This window comes from Mastacembelus armatus, chromosome 7 (genome assembly GCF_900324485.2).
Source record: "Mastacembelus armatus chromosome 7, fMasArm1.2, whole genome shotgun sequence".
Classification (NCBI taxonomy): Eukaryota; Metazoa; Chordata; class Actinopteri; order Synbranchiformes; family Mastacembelidae; genus Mastacembelus; species Mastacembelus armatus.
In genome coordinates this window covers 16,817,390-16,834,653 of record NC_046639.1, presented here as the reverse complement: position 1 = coordinate 16,834,653, position 17,264 = coordinate 16,817,390, and the positions used below count along the sequence as shown (strand labels likewise).

The window sequence follows — 17,264 nt, the reverse complement described above, 5'->3', positions numbered from 1 at the left end:
GTTAATGTTCCCTTTCAAAATAAAGCATGTTATATTAAGGAGGTCACAGATCAATAGTTTATATGTAATTTTGGTGACATGGGCTAAACACTAATCTGAGGTAAATTGAATTGATGAAAAAAAAGAACTGGTTGCTGTGGATCCATATGCTCAGAGCAATTAGTGCAGTGGGGATGCCACATAGATTATAGTGAGTCTGTCTCTTTCCTTACCCGCTCATAGGTGCAGTTGCATCCATGAAAAGGAATAATACCAGGAATCTTCTACAGCTTTAGTGGTTTTCCCACCTGTGTTCTCAATGTCCTGAAATCGCAGCTGCAGCTGTTGAAAACCTTTATTTTGCAGTAGTCTATCAGTGTATGCAATGTACATATTCTCCTAACATTATACATGAATTATTCGGGACAGTTCACAGTGTAATTTCTTTAAAATAGTGTAAATTCTTTAAAACGTATCTTTAATCTCTTTAAAATCTTGTATCATTTGCACAATACATTGACTAAAAGTTTCTGAGAGTTGGTAGAGCTACAAAACACTGAATTCCACAAGAAAGCACATATTCTGGATTAGTAAGAATAATACAGCAGCTCTTTCACCAAGGCATGTAGACATGAAGTAGGACAAACAGATCCTTTTCAATTTCCCCACTCTGTCTAGGTGCTTCTCAGGAGCAGACCGAGTCTACTTGCTAAGGTCTCCTTTTCTGGATCACATGCTCCATGTCGGTGTGTTCAGATGTGTCTAGTTTGATGTCGTACTTGGCCAGGATCTTCATGATGGGCCTGATCTTCAGCCACCACTGCGTCTTTGGGATGCGGTGCCTGCAGCAGACAGGCAGATCAGTCAAACTCAACATGCATCATTACACTTGTTTACTTAGAGTACAGTATACATCACATGGAAAATATGTGTCGTACTCAAAATCTGTGTCTTCCTTCAGTTCGTTAAGGGGCTGGAAGGTGAGCGCCCTCTTTCTCATGCCCAGCAAACAGGCAGAGTCCTGTGAGTTAGCGAAGATACGACCTAAAGGACAGAGGAAGCGAAAATGTTCAGTTAACACAATGCAAAGCAAACTACTACAACCACCTCAGAGTATCAATAATTTCAATGGATACTTCATTTAAATAAAAATAGAAATTTCACAATATCAAATCCAGATTTCTAATGTATCAAAATCACTTGTTATTCAGAACCCTGTGACATTAATATATTTAAAGTGTCTAATATTTCATTGTAATTTCTGCTGCATTAATGTTTAAGTAGAATTTGCTGATGTTTTTTAGGCAGAACAAATTTTGAGTGATTGATAGTTTGATACTAAACATCAGTGGATATAATCTGTGGTGTGTATAAAATCTCAATTTGAAACAGTAACTACAGCTCTTTGAGGCGAAAGAGCTTGGTTACAATTCACCATTACATACCACCAGCATGTACATCATTAGCATTTAATTTTATGCCCTACATACCATGCCTGTAGCACTCTCTGAGTTTGTCAGTCAGCCAAAGAACAGACTTGGCACCCATCTTAGTGGCAAAGTTTCTGTCGAAGGGCGTTGGAGTGCCACCCTGTGGACCACACACGACAGGCAGGTGTATCAGCACGGACACCGGCGTAAAGCTGTGCTGGAGTGGTTTCTACAATGAACCAACCTGCTGCATGTGTCCGAGAACATTCTTACGGCAGTCGAAGACGCCTTTGCCCTCCTCTGAATACAGGTTGAAGATTAAGTCAGTGGTGTAGTTGGCATTACAGTTCTCATTCCTATTGTAGAAAAAAACACAGTTACATTGCTGTCTGGAAGGTCATGGACTCCTAGCTGCCCGAAATGCTTCCCATATATAAGTAATAATGATATTACACAGCAGCATTTTCATTTATTATAGCAGGGAAGACAATGGTGTAACTGATTTTTTGTAGTAAGTTAAAATGTCAAAAAGTCTATTTATGATCTGCCCATGTAATATATGTACTGCAGTAGTCAGTTAAGTAGATGCTTTTTGCCTTTATTGTGGTTATATCACTTCATTCTTATTGCTGTGGATTATTGGTCACAAATAAACAAAACCGACCTCAGAATCAAACCTCTCTTCACTGTTGTCTTCATCTTCTCCACAAGATGCTCTACGTTCACCTGTAGGCCGAATTCACAGATCACAAATGCAGCAATGTGAAACCTGGTGACTAGAAGAGAAAACCTACACCCTGTCCATCAGTGATCCAATGCGACTTTATAGTAGGTAAGAGTGTTTTTGTACTGAAAACTGGATAAACAAATTGTGTTCTTTGATTACTAGTTCACCTGCAGGTCTTTGATGTTGAATTTTTCTTCAAAGATGTAGGCTGCATCGGCCCCGGCGGCTAGACCGGCCATGGTGGCTAAGTAGCCGCAGTATCCCCCCATAGTCTCAACAATGAACACACGGCGCTTGGTCCCTGCTGCAGATTGCTTGATTCTATCACAGGTCTGCAGAGAAACATACAAAAAGTGTGTTCAGGATCCAAACATTTTATATTTTAAACATGTTCTGCTTTTACGGCACTGACAGAGGTGATGGTGTTAAGGGCAGTGTCAGCGCCAATGCTGAAGTCAGAGCCGGGGACGTTGTTGGACACGGTGGCAGGGATAACCACCATGGGAATGCACATTTCCTCATATTTCTCTCTGGCCTGAACCAGTTCCAGGGCCCCCACATAGGCCTGCAGCAAGGGAGAAGAGGAAGATTAGTTTATCTGTGTGTTTGAAATAAAAGTCAAAACTGTTTATTTATCATCAAACCTTAGTCATATCATGTCTTACCTCAAACCCACCAATGATCACCAAAGCGTGGATATTGAACTTCGCAATGTTATGGCTGATTTCCTCCAATAGTTTAGCTGGCAAAGTTCTTCAGGAAACAGGGAAATAGCACAGTCTTATGTGAAAAGACAGTTATGGCTTTCAGTGAAGTTATATGGCTTAAAAAATAAAGAATGACAAGTACTGTTTTACCTTTTGGTGCCCAGTGCTGAGCCTCCTTTTCCAGTCCAGCCACTCACGGAAGTCCAGGTGATCGGCTCAACCTGCAGTGAGAGAGAAAGAAAAGTTCTAAACGTAAAAACTATTGCAGACAGAGAGAATAAACCAAATTTTATACTGCGGCGTTATTTTGAGTATCTGCAATTTGGAATTTATAAGGACGAGAAATATTAAGCAAATATTAACAAATTTGAGAAGATACTTTGTTGAAAACTAGTTCAGTTCTCAAATGTGCAGTTACCTGTCCATGAGCCAGGCCGTCGAAGCCGTCATGCACAGCCAACATGCTGTGACCCTGGATGATGCCCATCCTGACAGCTGCACGGACTGCAGCGTTCATACCGGCGCAGGGAGCTCCGATGTTCATGATGGCCACATTGATGTTACTCTGGCAGTGAGAGCAAGAGAGAAGGAGGCTGTTGATGTAACCCATGACTTATTTCATTTACATTACAAATAATGTTTACTGCCAGTGGTAAGAGTCTGGCTTGATCAGTGGGTGGTTCTCACCTTAACATCTGGAGGGTTGATGTGAGCCAGCAGCTTGTATGTGTTCCAGTTGTTCTCAAAACTCCTGCACATCAGAAATAAAGCTGAGTGCCCAGTGAAATTTTGACATTTTTGTTTATTTATCGTAGCCGTGTCTTATTTGCTGCGGTCGATGTTTTCACTACCACATGTGCATAGTTTCCTTTGTAAACTGCATTGAGACTGCATTGAAATGAATAGAGTGTGCAACAGAAATACATTAATTATAAGGTTTTTCAGTTTCATTACAAAACTAATAAATAAACCAAACAAAATATACCACAAACACATTATTTAAAATTAAAACAGTGCAATAAGTCACAAACACAAATAGAAAGGTTGAGTAGTTAAATTTGCTAAATTTAAAAGGGACATACTTACTTTCCCCTGAGCTTGATAGCCTCATCAAATCTGCCCTCAGCCATAGCAGCAGTCACATCTTTGGTCTGTAAAGGAAAGAGAGGGACAGAGAGCGTGAGGGAGAATGATGAAGAAATCCTCTACTGTAAACTATATCTATATAAAACTATATCCCACAGAAGTAGAGCTGCAAAGTAAAGATAAAACACACATAAGTGAAATCTGATGTATTTGTAAAAAAAATATTTTGACGTACCACTTGCACACACTCCATGAGAGGCAGTCTGACTGCCTGGTTCCCAGACAGGCTGACCACACAGGCAGGAGTATCCGGAGTGGCCTCCAACAGTGCCATCACTGCCTCCACACCCATCCTGCTTCCCTGACACACACACACACACACACACACACACACACACACACACACACAGTCAGGTCATCAGGTAAGAGAAAAGTGGTGAAGAAGGTGTTTTAGTAAAATACCTACCAGGATTCTGTCGAAGGCGGAGGGTGTGCCACCTCTCTGCACGTGTCCAAGAACAGTGGTACGAGTATCGAAGCCGAGACTGTCAGTCACCAGCTGTGAACAAATGAATCAATCTGTTAGTTTGTGATAGAGTCTCTGCTGCTTGTAGCATTTTCCCTCACTAACATCACAAGAAAGGGCTTGCCTTTTTGATCTGGTCAGAGGTAATCAGTGTGCCGTCCCTTGACATTGCACCCTCAGCCACAATGATCACATTCAGACGAGAACCTCGAGTTCTTTGCTAAGAAAAAAATTCATCAAAGAAGCAAATAAAAAAAAAAAATGTATGGAATTGTTATGTGTAATGAGACGATGTGGGCAGGCATCTCCATTTGCAGATAAAAACATATTTACGTCTGTTAGCCTCCTGCACAAGTGGTTCTCCCAGCCGTCATCTGGTGGCATCTCTGGAATGAACACCCAGTCAGCACCGCAGGCCAGAGCCGTCACCAGGGCCAGGTACCTGCAGTCACACACACACACAGACATACAAGCGATAAACCAATGTACCAGCAGTATATGCATTTAAGTATAGGTAAATGTGCCTATTCATAAAAAGACTTAAAAATCTACACAAAAATAGAATTCAGAATCCTTTTTCTCAGATACAAAGCCCTTCATGATTAAGCCCCTTCATATGTTAAAGACCTCATAGTGCCATATCATCCCAATAGAGCACTTCGCACTTCCCATCATGCACCAAACACATCTTTTTCCTTTCCTCTTCTCTCCTTTCTTTTCCTCTCCCCCCTCTCATGTATGGGTACACAGTCAGTGTCTTATGCCGCTTAGCAAGTAGGACACCCTGACAGGGCAATTGCTACTGCAAAATATCTCCGACTGTTTCAGGGAGCGAAAGTGTGACAAAAAGAATTTGCTTATTTGATGCATATGTAGATAAGAATAAGAGATACACAGTTTATAGAAATGAAACCACTGTGAATGTAAAGAGATTAAATTTTAAGCGTATTTAGTGTTAAATGTCTAGATTACAAAATGTATAAATATGGTGTGAAAATTATTTGATTTCACTGTGAAAAAATATCAACAGGAGTTAAACAAGGCGCATTAGATTCAGACCAAAAATATAGATGGAATTATTTTCAGTTTTAAACCTATGAGGTTGTATGCACTTCACACAATCAAACACACTTTGCAAACACACGCTGTATCAACTCAAAACACACAAGGACGCAAGGTACAGACCCACAGTGTCTGCCCATGACTTCCAATATGAATGTCCTCTGGTGGCTGTGGATGAACACAAGTGTATTTTGTAAGTAGGAAAGAACTGTAATTTATTTACTTTATTTATGTTGAGATTTGAAAAAGCAAAATATAATTTTGATAAACATTTGCATCTCTGCATATTCTGTAAGTGTACACCCACAGATGACGACAAATAGTTTATTTTGTACCTCTGTGCAGTTGTGGCGATAGCATCCACCACCTCAATGATGCGGTGCAGGGCGGAGTCAGTACCAATGGTCATGTCGGTGCCACAGAAGTCATTGTCAATGGATCCGACCATGCCAACAATGTTGAGGTGGGAAGATTTCTTAGCTCCTTCTTCTGTAATCTTACCTGAGAAAACAAACAACAAAACAATATGCAAAAAAAAGTTCAAAAGAGAAATACTGTCAGTGCACTGGTACAAGAGCTGGTCTTAAATTGAGCTGAGGGATTTTACAGATTTGTTTTTCCTCACAGCTACTTCGTTTGTTTCTTTACCAGCTCGGACCAGGTCATCAAGCAGTCCGCTCCACTCAGTCCTGAACTGGTTGGCTCCTGTCAGGCTGCCATCGCCACCGATCACACACAGGTTGGTGATGCCCAACTTCACCAGGTTGCAGGCGGCCTTCATGCGACCCTCCCTGGTTCTGAAGTCCTTGCAACGAGCACTGCCAATGACAGTTCCCCCCTAACACAAGAACAATGTATTGATGATGATGATGATGATGCACTGGTTTCTTGCTCATGTAGTGCTATAAACAGGGTGTAGATCACGTGCATAGCTCACTGGTGTGTTTTTAGTAGTTTTTGGACAACAATGTAAATGACCCAAACCAGATTTACAGGCATTATGTTAAGTACAGAATTCATTGTTCATTTTAGTCTCTGTAAGCGCTTTGTAGAAAATAACAAAAACAGAGAAATTCACCAGCCTTATCCTTGAAGATTCCCTGAGGTCACAAGAACTCAGGTTGCATCACGCGGTGACCAAATGGGAAACGCAATTGAAAGGTGATACCCTAGACATTTGCCACGGCTCGTGCCCACTCCATTGCTTCTCACACTTAATGAATCTTAGCGGGTCATGCCTTCTTCACTTCCAGCTGCTTTATTTAGACGAGAGACGCCAGAGACAGCATAATGGAAAGTGAATCACACAAGCTAATAAATATTGTTACATCTGTACATCAAAAATCTGTTCCTGATGTTGTTGATGGTGAGAACCCCAGAAAAAGCTCCTGAGTAAGTAAGTGTGTTAAATATTAAAGAGTCAGTTCACCCTAATTCCCCAAAATTTCACTTCACACTTACCTCCAGTCACATCCAGCCAGGTACTTTCACTTTATTCAAGTTTAGAGATATGAACCTCTGAGAGTTCACCTGCCACCTCAGTTCAACAGAGCTGAGTAGAATTGTGTTTGTCACATTAGTGAGAAAAACCATTTCAGAAGTTCAACAATGTGTTTTTCCATTCAAAGATGAACAGAGGTCTGTAATCCTGGACAGTCCATGTTCGTCTGGTCACTGTTAACAGTTTTCATTAGCAACAAAAGTGAGCTGTGTGCATTATCCATTTATGTTACTGCTGAACTTTTTTTATTTTTAATTTTTCGCTGCTTTGAGCACCACAAACAAAATTGTATTCACCTCCACTTCCACTTTAGTGGCAGAAATCTCAGAATGGACATCTCAGACCAAAACTATTTCTCGTCAGTAAAAGTCGAATCTATTTTTTTTTCTCTTCTCTTTATGTCTTGTTTCTGTTTTATTTCACCATTACTGACAGGGAGAATTTATAAGATGTCTTATACAGCACACTGAGGGTATTGTATTTGTGTTTACTCCACTGCACACCACTCACCAGCTGAAGCATCATGGACACACTCTCCCACGTGGCAGGGCAAATATTTTCTCCTCCATCCACCAGGCCCTGGTAGCCCTGCAGTCAATAGTGGAAAGTAACTAAGTACATTTACTTAAAGGGGCTATGTGTAAAATGTGAAAGATTTAGTGACATCTAGTGGTGAGATTACAGAATGCAGTCTTCTGAGCACCTTTCACACACCACCCCACCATTTTTCAGGCATGAGAGGGTATGTTTGCAGTCAACTTTAAAACAAAATGTGATTCCCTGTTTAGAGTCAGTGTTTGGTTTGTCTGGACTACTGCAGAAACATGGTGGCACAACATGGCTGCCTCCGTGAAAACAGACCCGCTCTTTATGTAGATTTAAAGGCTTCCAGTGATTACACACTAATTGATGAATACTATATTTGATTTCTGCTAATAGATCACTATAAATATTACACATTCAACACTTACGTAGTAAATTGCAGCACTAAATAATATACACTGTGGTTAAATAAAGGTAGCAATGACTTGGGTATTGGTTTAACTTTGCACTGCAACAAAATATGAAAAAAATTATTGTTGTTATCCCATACCTTTTATAATATATGAATATATCAGAGGCTTGTGAATCTCTATCTTGTATTAACTTGTAAATTTTGAGGTGTAAGTGAACTTCAACGTCCACTGTAGCCCGTATTCAATCAGTACCTCATGAACGAAGTAGACTTTGGCCCCAGTGTAGAGACCAACTCTGACCGTGGCTCTCACAGCAGCATTCATACCTGAGAAGCACAAAGGGTTTTAATTTAAACACAAAATAAGACTAAATGAGTGTCATGTCCTTTATAGTTCCTTAGGGACTTTCTTAGACACATCTCAAGACATGGGTGACCTGGACGTTGGCAAAAAATAACCACAGGGAAAGGACGGGTGCTGGGGTTATGGGAGTGTTGTGCACTATCTCTCCCCTTGATGTACAGCACATTATAGTGTGAGGGTGTGTTATGGTAGGCTGGCAAGTAACAGCTCTTGTTTCACTAGACAGCAGCTGTGAACGAGGAGCCTTTCTCTCCTCCATACCAGAAAAAGGTCACTGCCACTAAATTTAGCCTCAAAGATTTGAAATAAGGCAAAGCATGAGGGGAACAAGGGGAAATTAAAGGCTCTGCACAAAAGTATAGAATCAGACTTTGAAAGAATTGCACAGGAAAGATGGCCCAGGATAGTAAATTGCCCTGCTGAGCTTCAACTAGAGTCAATGGAGAAATTTTATAAAGAAACACAATGTTCAATTGTGTACACATTACATCTTAAGGGACTCTTATAAGAGCCTTATGATTTATAACATTTTATAAAAAGCATAAAGTTTCTAATCTTGAACTGATGTAGTTTTAACAAGCTGTGAGAATTTATGGCCTTTCTCTGGCATTTGCAAGAGGCTTTGCTGGATTTACATCAAACATGAGTGATGTGAACCCAAGACATAATTCTTACCACGCTCATGACTTCAAACAGGACTCGCAGCCAAACATCCATCACCCTCTGACAGCTGGCCTTCAACTCTGCTACTCAGACATCTTGGAAAATTGCTGCTCGCCTTCTCTGTTCTTTGGCTCTTATTTAAGATGTCATGCAGCCAGAGCATTAATATGATACTTCAGGTGCTGATCAGGTCATGAGACAGGGACACATCAGCGGGGGAAAGGTGCTGTCCAATCACGTTTCCCACTTTTGTTGAGACCTTGTGTTTTAAACAATAAAACTAAAGCAGTGATAAAACTGTAAAGAGCCATCCTCTTGCTTACCTTGGGCGTCTCCACCTGATGTTAGCACAGCAATGGCACGTCCGACTCCCATCTTTGTGGGGTCGATGGTCTGGTGGACGTTCTTGGACATGTTTCCAGAGGAACCGTGCAGACAGGTGAGCACAGCGAAAGGGAAAATGGGAAAGAACAGAGCGAGGCTGCTCTTCCTTCACTCACTGCTTCTCAGGGAGAGACACGAATGAAGAAACAGACTTTACAGACAACTGCTCCTAATCCTGCCCGAGCCCCCTCCCACTGACACTCTCAACTAGTCATTCACACAACTCAACTAAATATACATCAGGCTCTGTAACCACCTGCAGTGGACAGTTACACACAGAGAGACACAATGTACATGGATTTAAAGTGACGGGAAGCGGTTCAAATGTACCTCAGATGAATTACTGCCAATTATTACATTCAAAGCTACTAAACAAAGGATTTTGAAAGAAAAATGTGTCAAATAGCAGATTATTCAATCAACATTATATAAGAATCAAATACTAATTGTTTGATTTCGGCTCCACTGCTAATGATAAACCCCAGTGTTATTACTTTTTTCTTATCTTTCAGTCTCCATGCTGGCAGTGTGCAACTGAGTTTCAATAATATATTTCTGTTCTGATTAGAAATGTCCTCAGACTTTACACAGCTACCTCCAGATCCACAGGGGACAGTATACAATTGTTTTGGTCATGACGTGCCAAAGCGGTACAATTTCATGATCTGAAAGGAAAATCATACATGACCACGCAGCAACATATATAAATTTATTATAAACATTGTACATAATATCAGGAATTGTTTTCAGTCCACACAACAAAGTTCTGGTTTGTTGACTCTGAACCACCTAATCTATATATATCCTAAAGTTATAGCACTGATCTAGTCCAGAATCATCACTGACCTTTTTTTCCTACCCACATTTAGTGCATCTACATTATTGACAAAGATGAGTGCCAGTAACATAAAGAAGCCTCATTTTACAGAAATAACCTCTATTTTTTTTTTTTTTTTTTAAGAAGCATCTATCGAAAGCAGCCTTATACTCTACATTTGTAAGACAAAAGGGATTTCTGGATTCCTAATGACGTATTTCTGAAGGTCGACGTCATCAGTAAATCAGTACACCAGAGTAAGCTTATCATCTGTAGACATTCACAGTAAAAAAAAAAAACAAAAAACAAAAAACTAATACTGTATTTGTAGTGCAAATCATCACTTCTGCAGTGTAGAGCTGCCTGGAGAAGAAGAGCCAGACGGGAGGTCGAAGCCAATTGGAACAAATCTCTAGAAAACAAAATGAAAATACATATTAATGTATTTTATATGAGACATTTCTTCTTGTTTGTAATATATGCTGTTTTGTATTTCACAGTGTAGCTATTATTCTATTATTATGCACTGCATTTGAAGAAGAAAAATAAACAGATGTTATGCTCTAACTACCGTATTTTCTGGACTATAAGTCGCACTTTTTTTACTCTTCTGCCTTGTGGTGCGACTTATATGTGTATAATTAAACCAATTTTGTCAAGTAGCCACTGAAACAAAGCTTGGAGTAAAACACTGAACTACCTGAACGCTGACAGTGTTGTGTATTATATAAAAAATAATTGATAGAATAACTGCTCTTTGTGCACACTGTCAGTGGTGTACTCACAGTTGACTCTTCAAAGTGCAAGATGGCAGCCAGCGGATTGCCACAGCACGGCCGAGATGGCATAAACCCGGGCGTAGTCTGAACACACACTGATGTGTAGGTGGCCACCTCTTCATCCATACGTAGCTCCTCCAGAGGAGGAAAACGCTTACGCAGGAACGCCACTGCAGGACTCAGAGTACAACTCCTCTGAACAATCAGGTCTGTAATAGAAAGAGTCACACTTTTAACACGTGTTACAGTTGAAATTCAAGGAAACATTAAAAAAAAAAAACTGTAGATGAAAAATACATTAAATGGTAACACTGTGTGTAATATTGGAGCCAAATGCAAAATAGTCCTCAGGTCCAAAAGAGTCCTCGAGATATTAATTTAAACACTTTAGGGACTTAAAGGTTCAATGTGTAATATTTACAGCCATCTTGTAGCAGAAATGGAATATAGTATTCAGAAATCTCTTATTAGTTCATGATCGCCAGAAAATATCATCTGTTGCATTTCCTTCATCTTAAAATGAGACTTTTACATCTACATAGGGAGCTTTTACACAGTCTGGAGAATGAGAGATGTCGGTATTACCTTTGTGCAGACTTGGAATACAAGGTTTGATCTGACAGGCTGGATCTGCCACAGATGACATCTCCCCATGTACTGGCAGCACCTTCCTCTGTTCTGATGAAACCGGACCATGCTGATCCTGATGAGATGAACTCTCTTGCTTCTCAAAATGTGTAGCTCTGAACAGCTTTTTACTTGTTGAGAAAACAATGACTGACTCTCTTTGTGGTGCTGGAAAAAACGGCTGTCCTACCATGGTCCTCTGCTTCTGCTCCTCATCCTCATCCTCGCTGGTGTCAGCCCTACCCGTCTGTAAATTTTCTTCACAGGGAGCTGTATCCTGAGGGAGTGTAGGAAGAAACAAAACAGGTCACATTTTACTCCTAGCCTGGGTAGAGTTAGCCAACAACTAACTATAAGACGAAAGGATCTAACATGGAATTCTCAAAACCAATGGCATGGCAGTGCCAGCAAAGAAACCAAAGAGGGTTTTGTCAGAGGAAGCAGAGAAAAGAACGAGAGAAAGTGATCGGACACAAGCCCATACACGAATCGATATCGGACAGGCTTACGCTGGATTCGCTGGTTCCGTCGGCTTAGTCAATAAATTCACATGAATTGCGCTGCCCAAGGGGAAGCTTATACAGCGACAGTATTTACGACACCGGTAATAAGCAACTGGGCTTATCAACCAGATGGGGTTGAGAAGCGCAGTGTGTTGAGTTCCTGGGCTGGGACATAAGTTACATAGTGTTGCTTAAAATAAATAGCAAAACCCTAATTCAATAAGCTCTTTGTGTGGCTGTAAATGTGGAATCTTATGTCTTACGGTTGATGCTTGAAGTGGGATCTGCTCTGTTTCTGTCTCAGGATCCTTGTCTGTCACATTCAGGCTTTGCTCGTCCTCTTGGTCATCAAATAATCTCTGGACAATTTTCTGATAACAAAAGAAAATTGTATGAATTATGGTTCACAGCACAGTATGTTAATGCTTTTTTTGGGGGGGGGGGGGGGGGGGGGGGTTCCATCGTGTTAGACATTTTTTTATTATGCAATGCATTTAGTTGAAGTCACTCTATATTAAAAGGTCTCTGTTAACGCAATAGTGGTACAGCATCATCACCAAAGACTTTTGATGAAGCCGTTTTGGATTTATTAGACTTTCCTTGAAATTCTATCTGCACATACACATTATGTTTCTATTTTGTTTTTTGCTGGGTGTTTTGAAAGGCACTTTTGAACAGATTTGCATAAAAGCTCTCGACAAACATAAAGTGTATATAATTTGCTGCTCTCACCTCCTGGCTGGGCTGAAAGTTGGTTTTGCAGCTTCTCACCCCAGGAGTGCCGGCATATGGTAACTGCTGTGTCGACACGTGCCATTTCTAAAAACAGCAGCATCATCGGTTAAAGAAGTTTACTAAGAAACATAATGTGCCAAAAATGAACAAACAGCATGTCTATACTGACCGCAGCAGACATGGGCCGATGTCTGGTGTTGCGGACTCTCTGCGGAGTCCATTGCTTCAGTGGAGTTTCTTTGTTGAGTGCTATTGCTAAGGACGAAACAGTCGCATCACATCACGATAAAAGACCAAAGAGATAAGGATGCATCGGCTTTCATAAGATAACGGGAACAACAATGCTGCATCTTACCCACTGTTCCCGAGGCTGGCTCTGCACGCGTTTTTTTAACTAGCACCCTCTGAGCCTGAGAAAGCAAGTCACACCAACAGACATTGTGCTTGTGTTTTAAAAGCAGAGTAGGAACATAAAAATACCAAAAATAAAACCTGCAGGAAAATGAGAAGTGAAAACAAACTGAATGCATACATACAGTATAGACTGAAGTGCCTCTGCCTGATGGACAGGTGGAGTTTCGGGGTGTGACACCTACAGACTCTTGAGCCTTCACTCCCTCATTCAGGAGGATACTCTGCAGTGCAGCAGCATCTGGGGAGAACCGCACAGACCTCACTGGGCCTGTAACAATATCAAAAAAAAAAACAAAACACAAAATCCATAACACTTAAAGACCACTTCACTGACATTTTTGTTGCTTCGTTCTCTAACTCTAAAGAATAAAGTAACATGTTATACTGCTCAGTTTCACTAAAATTAAATACTCATTTCACTCGCTCAGAATTCTAAGAGAAGATAGATATTACTCTCGTGTCTGTACAATAAACATAAAGCTACCAGGGAAACAGGCTGTTCTGTCCAATGGTGACAACATTTGCCTGCTAGAACCTCTAAAGGTCACCAATTGTTACACTGTATCAGGCGTTTTTAAGCCATACTAACCTTTGGTAGTATTGGACAGAGGTAGGCTAGTTGTTTCCCCACTTCCATGACAAAAGTGGTATCAACATTTTCATGTAACTATCAGTAACTCTCAGCAAGAAAGTAACAAGCTTATTTCAAGTATGTCACTTGGCATCGATTCTATTGACACAAACAAATGAATGAGAAATAATGACAGGATGTGATGTAAATTCTTAAATTTAAAAGACTCTAATGTTTTAGACTTTTAGTGAAAACATGATTTGAAATCACTACTGTGATCACATATTGCATATTAAAGCACAGCTTATGTTTTCAGTCTCATATTAACCTGTAGTAGATCCAGCTTTTTGTTGACTCTTCATGACAGACACTCGCTGAGGCTGCAAAGAGAATCACCATCAAATACAGCGTCATTATGGGACTTATTCTCAACACCGGCAAACACACAAATCAGCGCTCACGAAGAAATCAGTAAAAGTAAACATTCAAAACCAATGCCTCAGCAACTTCTCATCAGCAGACACTGTAAAGGAAGGCAGTACATGACTCTTATTAAATCAACACACCTGATAATTATAGGGTTTGGACTGTGGAGTTGCAGATCCCAGACCTGTGCCACTTACTCCCTCAGTCCGGAGGATACTGAGTAAAGCTGCATGGTCAGGTTGAAAGTTTTCCCCTTTGGCTGAAATACGTCAGATATCAGTCTTTGAAACAATGTCAACTATTTTTCACATGGGCAAATAAGACAGCATTGTAGTTAATGAAGTCCCAACTAAAATAAAAAAAAAGCATGTAATCATAACAATGCTGCTAATTGTAGCTATTAAATTCATATTTATAATCACTGTGTTGTTGTACAGGTGACACACATTCACCTACCACTACTGAATAATAAACACGTCTATTTACTGTACATAGATGCAAACATAAGATGCAGATATCGTCTATGAATAGCGTTCAACAAACAAAACGTGAGTGCACTGCTCAATAGCAAAGTCAAGACAAGTCACTTACCCGTTGAACCTTTTGAAAAATTCTCCTGTGTACTCAGCTGAAAGTTCGGGTTAGCGTGCGCTATCTTGGTTGGATCTTTAAGACTGAGCAGGTTCATGTTAGTCACACATGTCTCTGCACTAAGAGCAGGCTGTGTGGAAGAAGCACTGTTCTGATGCTTTGCCTTAATAGGGAGAGATGGCTGAGAATTGTATGAAGTGCTTGAAGTCTTAAATGTGCTGAGAGGCCCAGATTGTCCTAATAGATAGACTGTGTTTTCTGTGGCCTTTTCATATGACTTCATTGTCTCTTTAGTTGTGCTGTTTAAACCAGCTGGATATTTAGAGAGTTTTGTATTTATGTTTTGGGTTTTTAGACGAGCCTTGCATACATTATTTTCAGTGTGGCCAGTCTGTGACTGTTGATTTTCACTAGTTGCTCTTATGCTCCTGGGCTGGGAAAAGTTAAAAGGTACAGGCCTGGTGCATGGCTTTTTCTTCTTAGCTTTCCCCTGTGGTGAAACAAAAAAAATGCATTATGAATTAAATAACCATCTGACTAGAAAAGGTAAGTAAAATACATTTACATCTACAGGACAGGAATAAGGCACTTACAGTCAGAGGCTTCTCCTCCCACCTACAGTGGGACTGACTGAAGTCAGAGGGGGTCTGAAGTTCGAGGGACTTTGCAAGCACTGGAAGCCTGCTCACCCCTGGTCGCACAGGTGGCTTTCTAGCCATTTCTGCTTTTCCAGGATCTTTATTCTCACTGTCTTGGTCAGAAAGGTGGTGTGACGAATGGAGTTTAGAGGGCTTTGGGTCCGCTAGCATTTTGTTGTGCTCATTCTTCATTCTGTGTGGGTGGAGAAAAAAAAAGCTGGGTATCATGTAAAGGTGAAATCAGTAATCCATTAGCAGATTGACAGAAAATGATTCAGTAAAAAATGTTGATAATGCAGTAAGTTTTCAAGCAATAATAAAAAAAAAATAAAAACTGACCTACCTCTGAAAGTCATTGTGGATTTTGTGCTGGCTGTGCTTACGAAGGATTGGAGATGAGTCCATAATGATGGCAAGAGGAGGAAGTAGGTGGTAAAAGTGTGAACTAGAGGAACGTAGATAGATAGATAGATAGATAGATAGATAGATAGATAGATAGATTCACAAAAATAAATTAAAGTGCAGCAGCTAAGCAGGAAAAACTAATGTGTCAAGATGGACACGATATATAAAACATGCTAAAACACGCATTAGCAGAAATAAATACATTAGATTATGCTCTAACGTGAGGAAGCACCAAAACCATTGCCACCAGCATTCATTATTTCTTCCGTCAGTGGCACTGGCAATAAATAACGCCAACAATTGGCCTGGCTGATGGAGCAAACACCTGATAGTCAGTGCACAGTAACTAGCAAACGTTATCAAGAAAAGTTAGTTTAACCAGAGCAAGAGGCTGAATTTTAGTCTTTTCTCGTTAGCACATGCTACATACGCACATAACGCCGCTTGTTACGTACTTTACATGCGCTGTAAATAGCAGAGGACCCACTGTTACTTCCTCCTCTGGATCAACCGAATGTTTTCTAATAAAATTAAGTCCAAATATGTGGGGTTTCCAGGCGTTTTGTGTAAATTTAAAGATCCCTTGTTACGTCCTTTCACACCGCGACAGGTTATGAACTTCCTGGACTCGCAGCAGTTTGTAAAAAGCGCGCTTCGCTATTGGTCGCAATACAAAGCCGCAGCAACCAATAAATGCTCGCTCTTTGGTCATGACAACGTCGCGGACCAATGAGCAACTGATTTTCATAAACAGCTCCATGGCAACGACGCGAAAATTTGTTTTATCACGTGATCATCTGTTGCCGCGGCTTCCCCTCGCCGTCGAATAGAATAGAACCGAATAGAATAGAATAGAACCAAATAGAATAGAGTAGAATACAACACTAAGTAAAAGCATTTTGTTAGTATGCTATTAAAATATCCAGATAAAATAGGCTACTTAAAACAGCTTAAACTGTCTGAAATATGGCACAAAATTTGACAACTCTATAATAAAATAATAAAATAATGATCTGTTTTTATATCTTTATAACCCAACATTGTGATCATTATGACTGCAATTAACAATTATATGTATTATCAATTATTTCAACAGTTATTTCCTTTAATAAGCCTTGGGTCTATAAAGTGTCAAAAAGTATGTCACTTTCTCTTAAACTTGCCCGTTTGTTTCAATAATAGCACAAATACACAGTGACATGCATTATACAATGATATGAAAGGGAAAGCCAAGCAAGTTGAAACTAGAGACTTTTTAATTTTTCATTTGGAAAAATTGCTTAGACAAATATCGAACTAGGATCAGATCAATCATGTGCCAATTGAATGAGTAATTTTTAAAATTTCGAACAAAAGTAATACAACATTGGTCTG

The 17,264-nt window shown here is 40.1% G+C and overlaps 2 protein-coding genes across 2 annotated transcripts; both read right to left on the bottom strand.

The window, feature by feature from the left end:
- Nucleotides 1–316: 316 nt before the first annotated feature.
- On the bottom strand, nucleotides 317–9,413 carry LOC113146089 (ATP-dependent 6-phosphofructokinase, muscle type-like). Its single transcript, XM_026333355.1, has 22 exons — nucleotides 9,324–9,413; nucleotides 8,227–8,300; nucleotides 7,529–7,606; nucleotides 6,166–6,355; nucleotides 5,853–6,018; nucleotides 5,641–5,685; nucleotides 4,789–4,897; nucleotides 4,580–4,675; nucleotides 4,396–4,488; nucleotides 4,165–4,290; nucleotides 3,930–3,994; nucleotides 3,531–3,594; nucleotides 3,262–3,408; nucleotides 2,994–3,064; nucleotides 2,802–2,889; nucleotides 2,549–2,701; nucleotides 2,304–2,468; nucleotides 2,074–2,135; nucleotides 1,654–1,765; nucleotides 1,470–1,569; nucleotides 918–1,023; nucleotides 317–821 (listed from the first exon to the last, which is right to left on the bottom strand). Exons 1-22 carry the CDS (start codon nucleotides 9,373–9,375, stop codon nucleotides 689–691), a joined length of 2,295 nt encoding a protein of 764 aa, XP_026189140.1. The 5' UTR covers nucleotides 9,376–9,413; the 3' UTR covers nucleotides 317–688.
- Nucleotides 9,414–10,124: 711 nt separating this feature from the next.
- troap (trophinin associated protein) lies at nucleotides 10,125–16,517 on the bottom strand. Its single transcript, XM_026331379.1, has 14 exons — nucleotides 16,346–16,517; nucleotides 15,829–15,930; nucleotides 15,441–15,678; nucleotides 14,848–15,337; nucleotides 14,397–14,515; nucleotides 14,159–14,210; nucleotides 13,382–13,527; nucleotides 13,201–13,255; nucleotides 13,015–13,100; nucleotides 12,843–12,929; nucleotides 12,374–12,481; nucleotides 11,566–11,884; nucleotides 10,987–11,189; nucleotides 10,125–10,613 (listed from the first exon to the last, which is right to left on the bottom strand). The coding sequence occupies exons 2-14, from the start codon at nucleotides 15,888–15,890 to the stop codon at nucleotides 10,542–10,544; spliced, it is 2,037 nt and encodes a 678-aa protein (XP_026187164.1). The 5' UTR covers nucleotides 15,891–15,930; nucleotides 16,346–16,517; the 3' UTR covers nucleotides 10,125–10,541.
- Nucleotides 16,518–17,264: the final 747 nt, after the last annotated feature.

Coding starts and splice junctions, on each gene's coding strand:
- LOC113146089 (XM_026333355.1), bottom strand. CDS start 9,375: ATGGGAGTCGGACGTGCCATTGCTGTGCTAACATCAGGTGGAGACGCC. Junction 6,019..6,165: donor TGATGACCTGGTCCGAGCTG/GTAAAGAAACAA, acceptor TTGTTTTCTCAG/GTAAGATTACAGAAGAAGGA. Junction 1,570..1,653: donor TTCTCGGACACATGCAGCAG/GTTGGTTCATTG, acceptor TGTGGTCCACAG/GGTGGCACTCCAACGCCCTT.
- troap (XM_026331379.1), bottom strand. CDS start 15,890: ATGGACTCATCTCCAATCCTTCGTAAGCACAGCCAGCACAAAATCCAC. Junction 14,211..14,396: donor CCAAACCCTATAATTATCAG/GTGTGTTGATTT, acceptor TTCTCTTTGCAG/CCTCAGCGAGTGTCTGTCAT. Junction 12,482..12,842: donor ACTTTCAGCCCAGCCAGGAG/GTGAGAGCAGCA, acceptor TTTTGTTATCAG/AAAATTGTCCAGAGATTATT.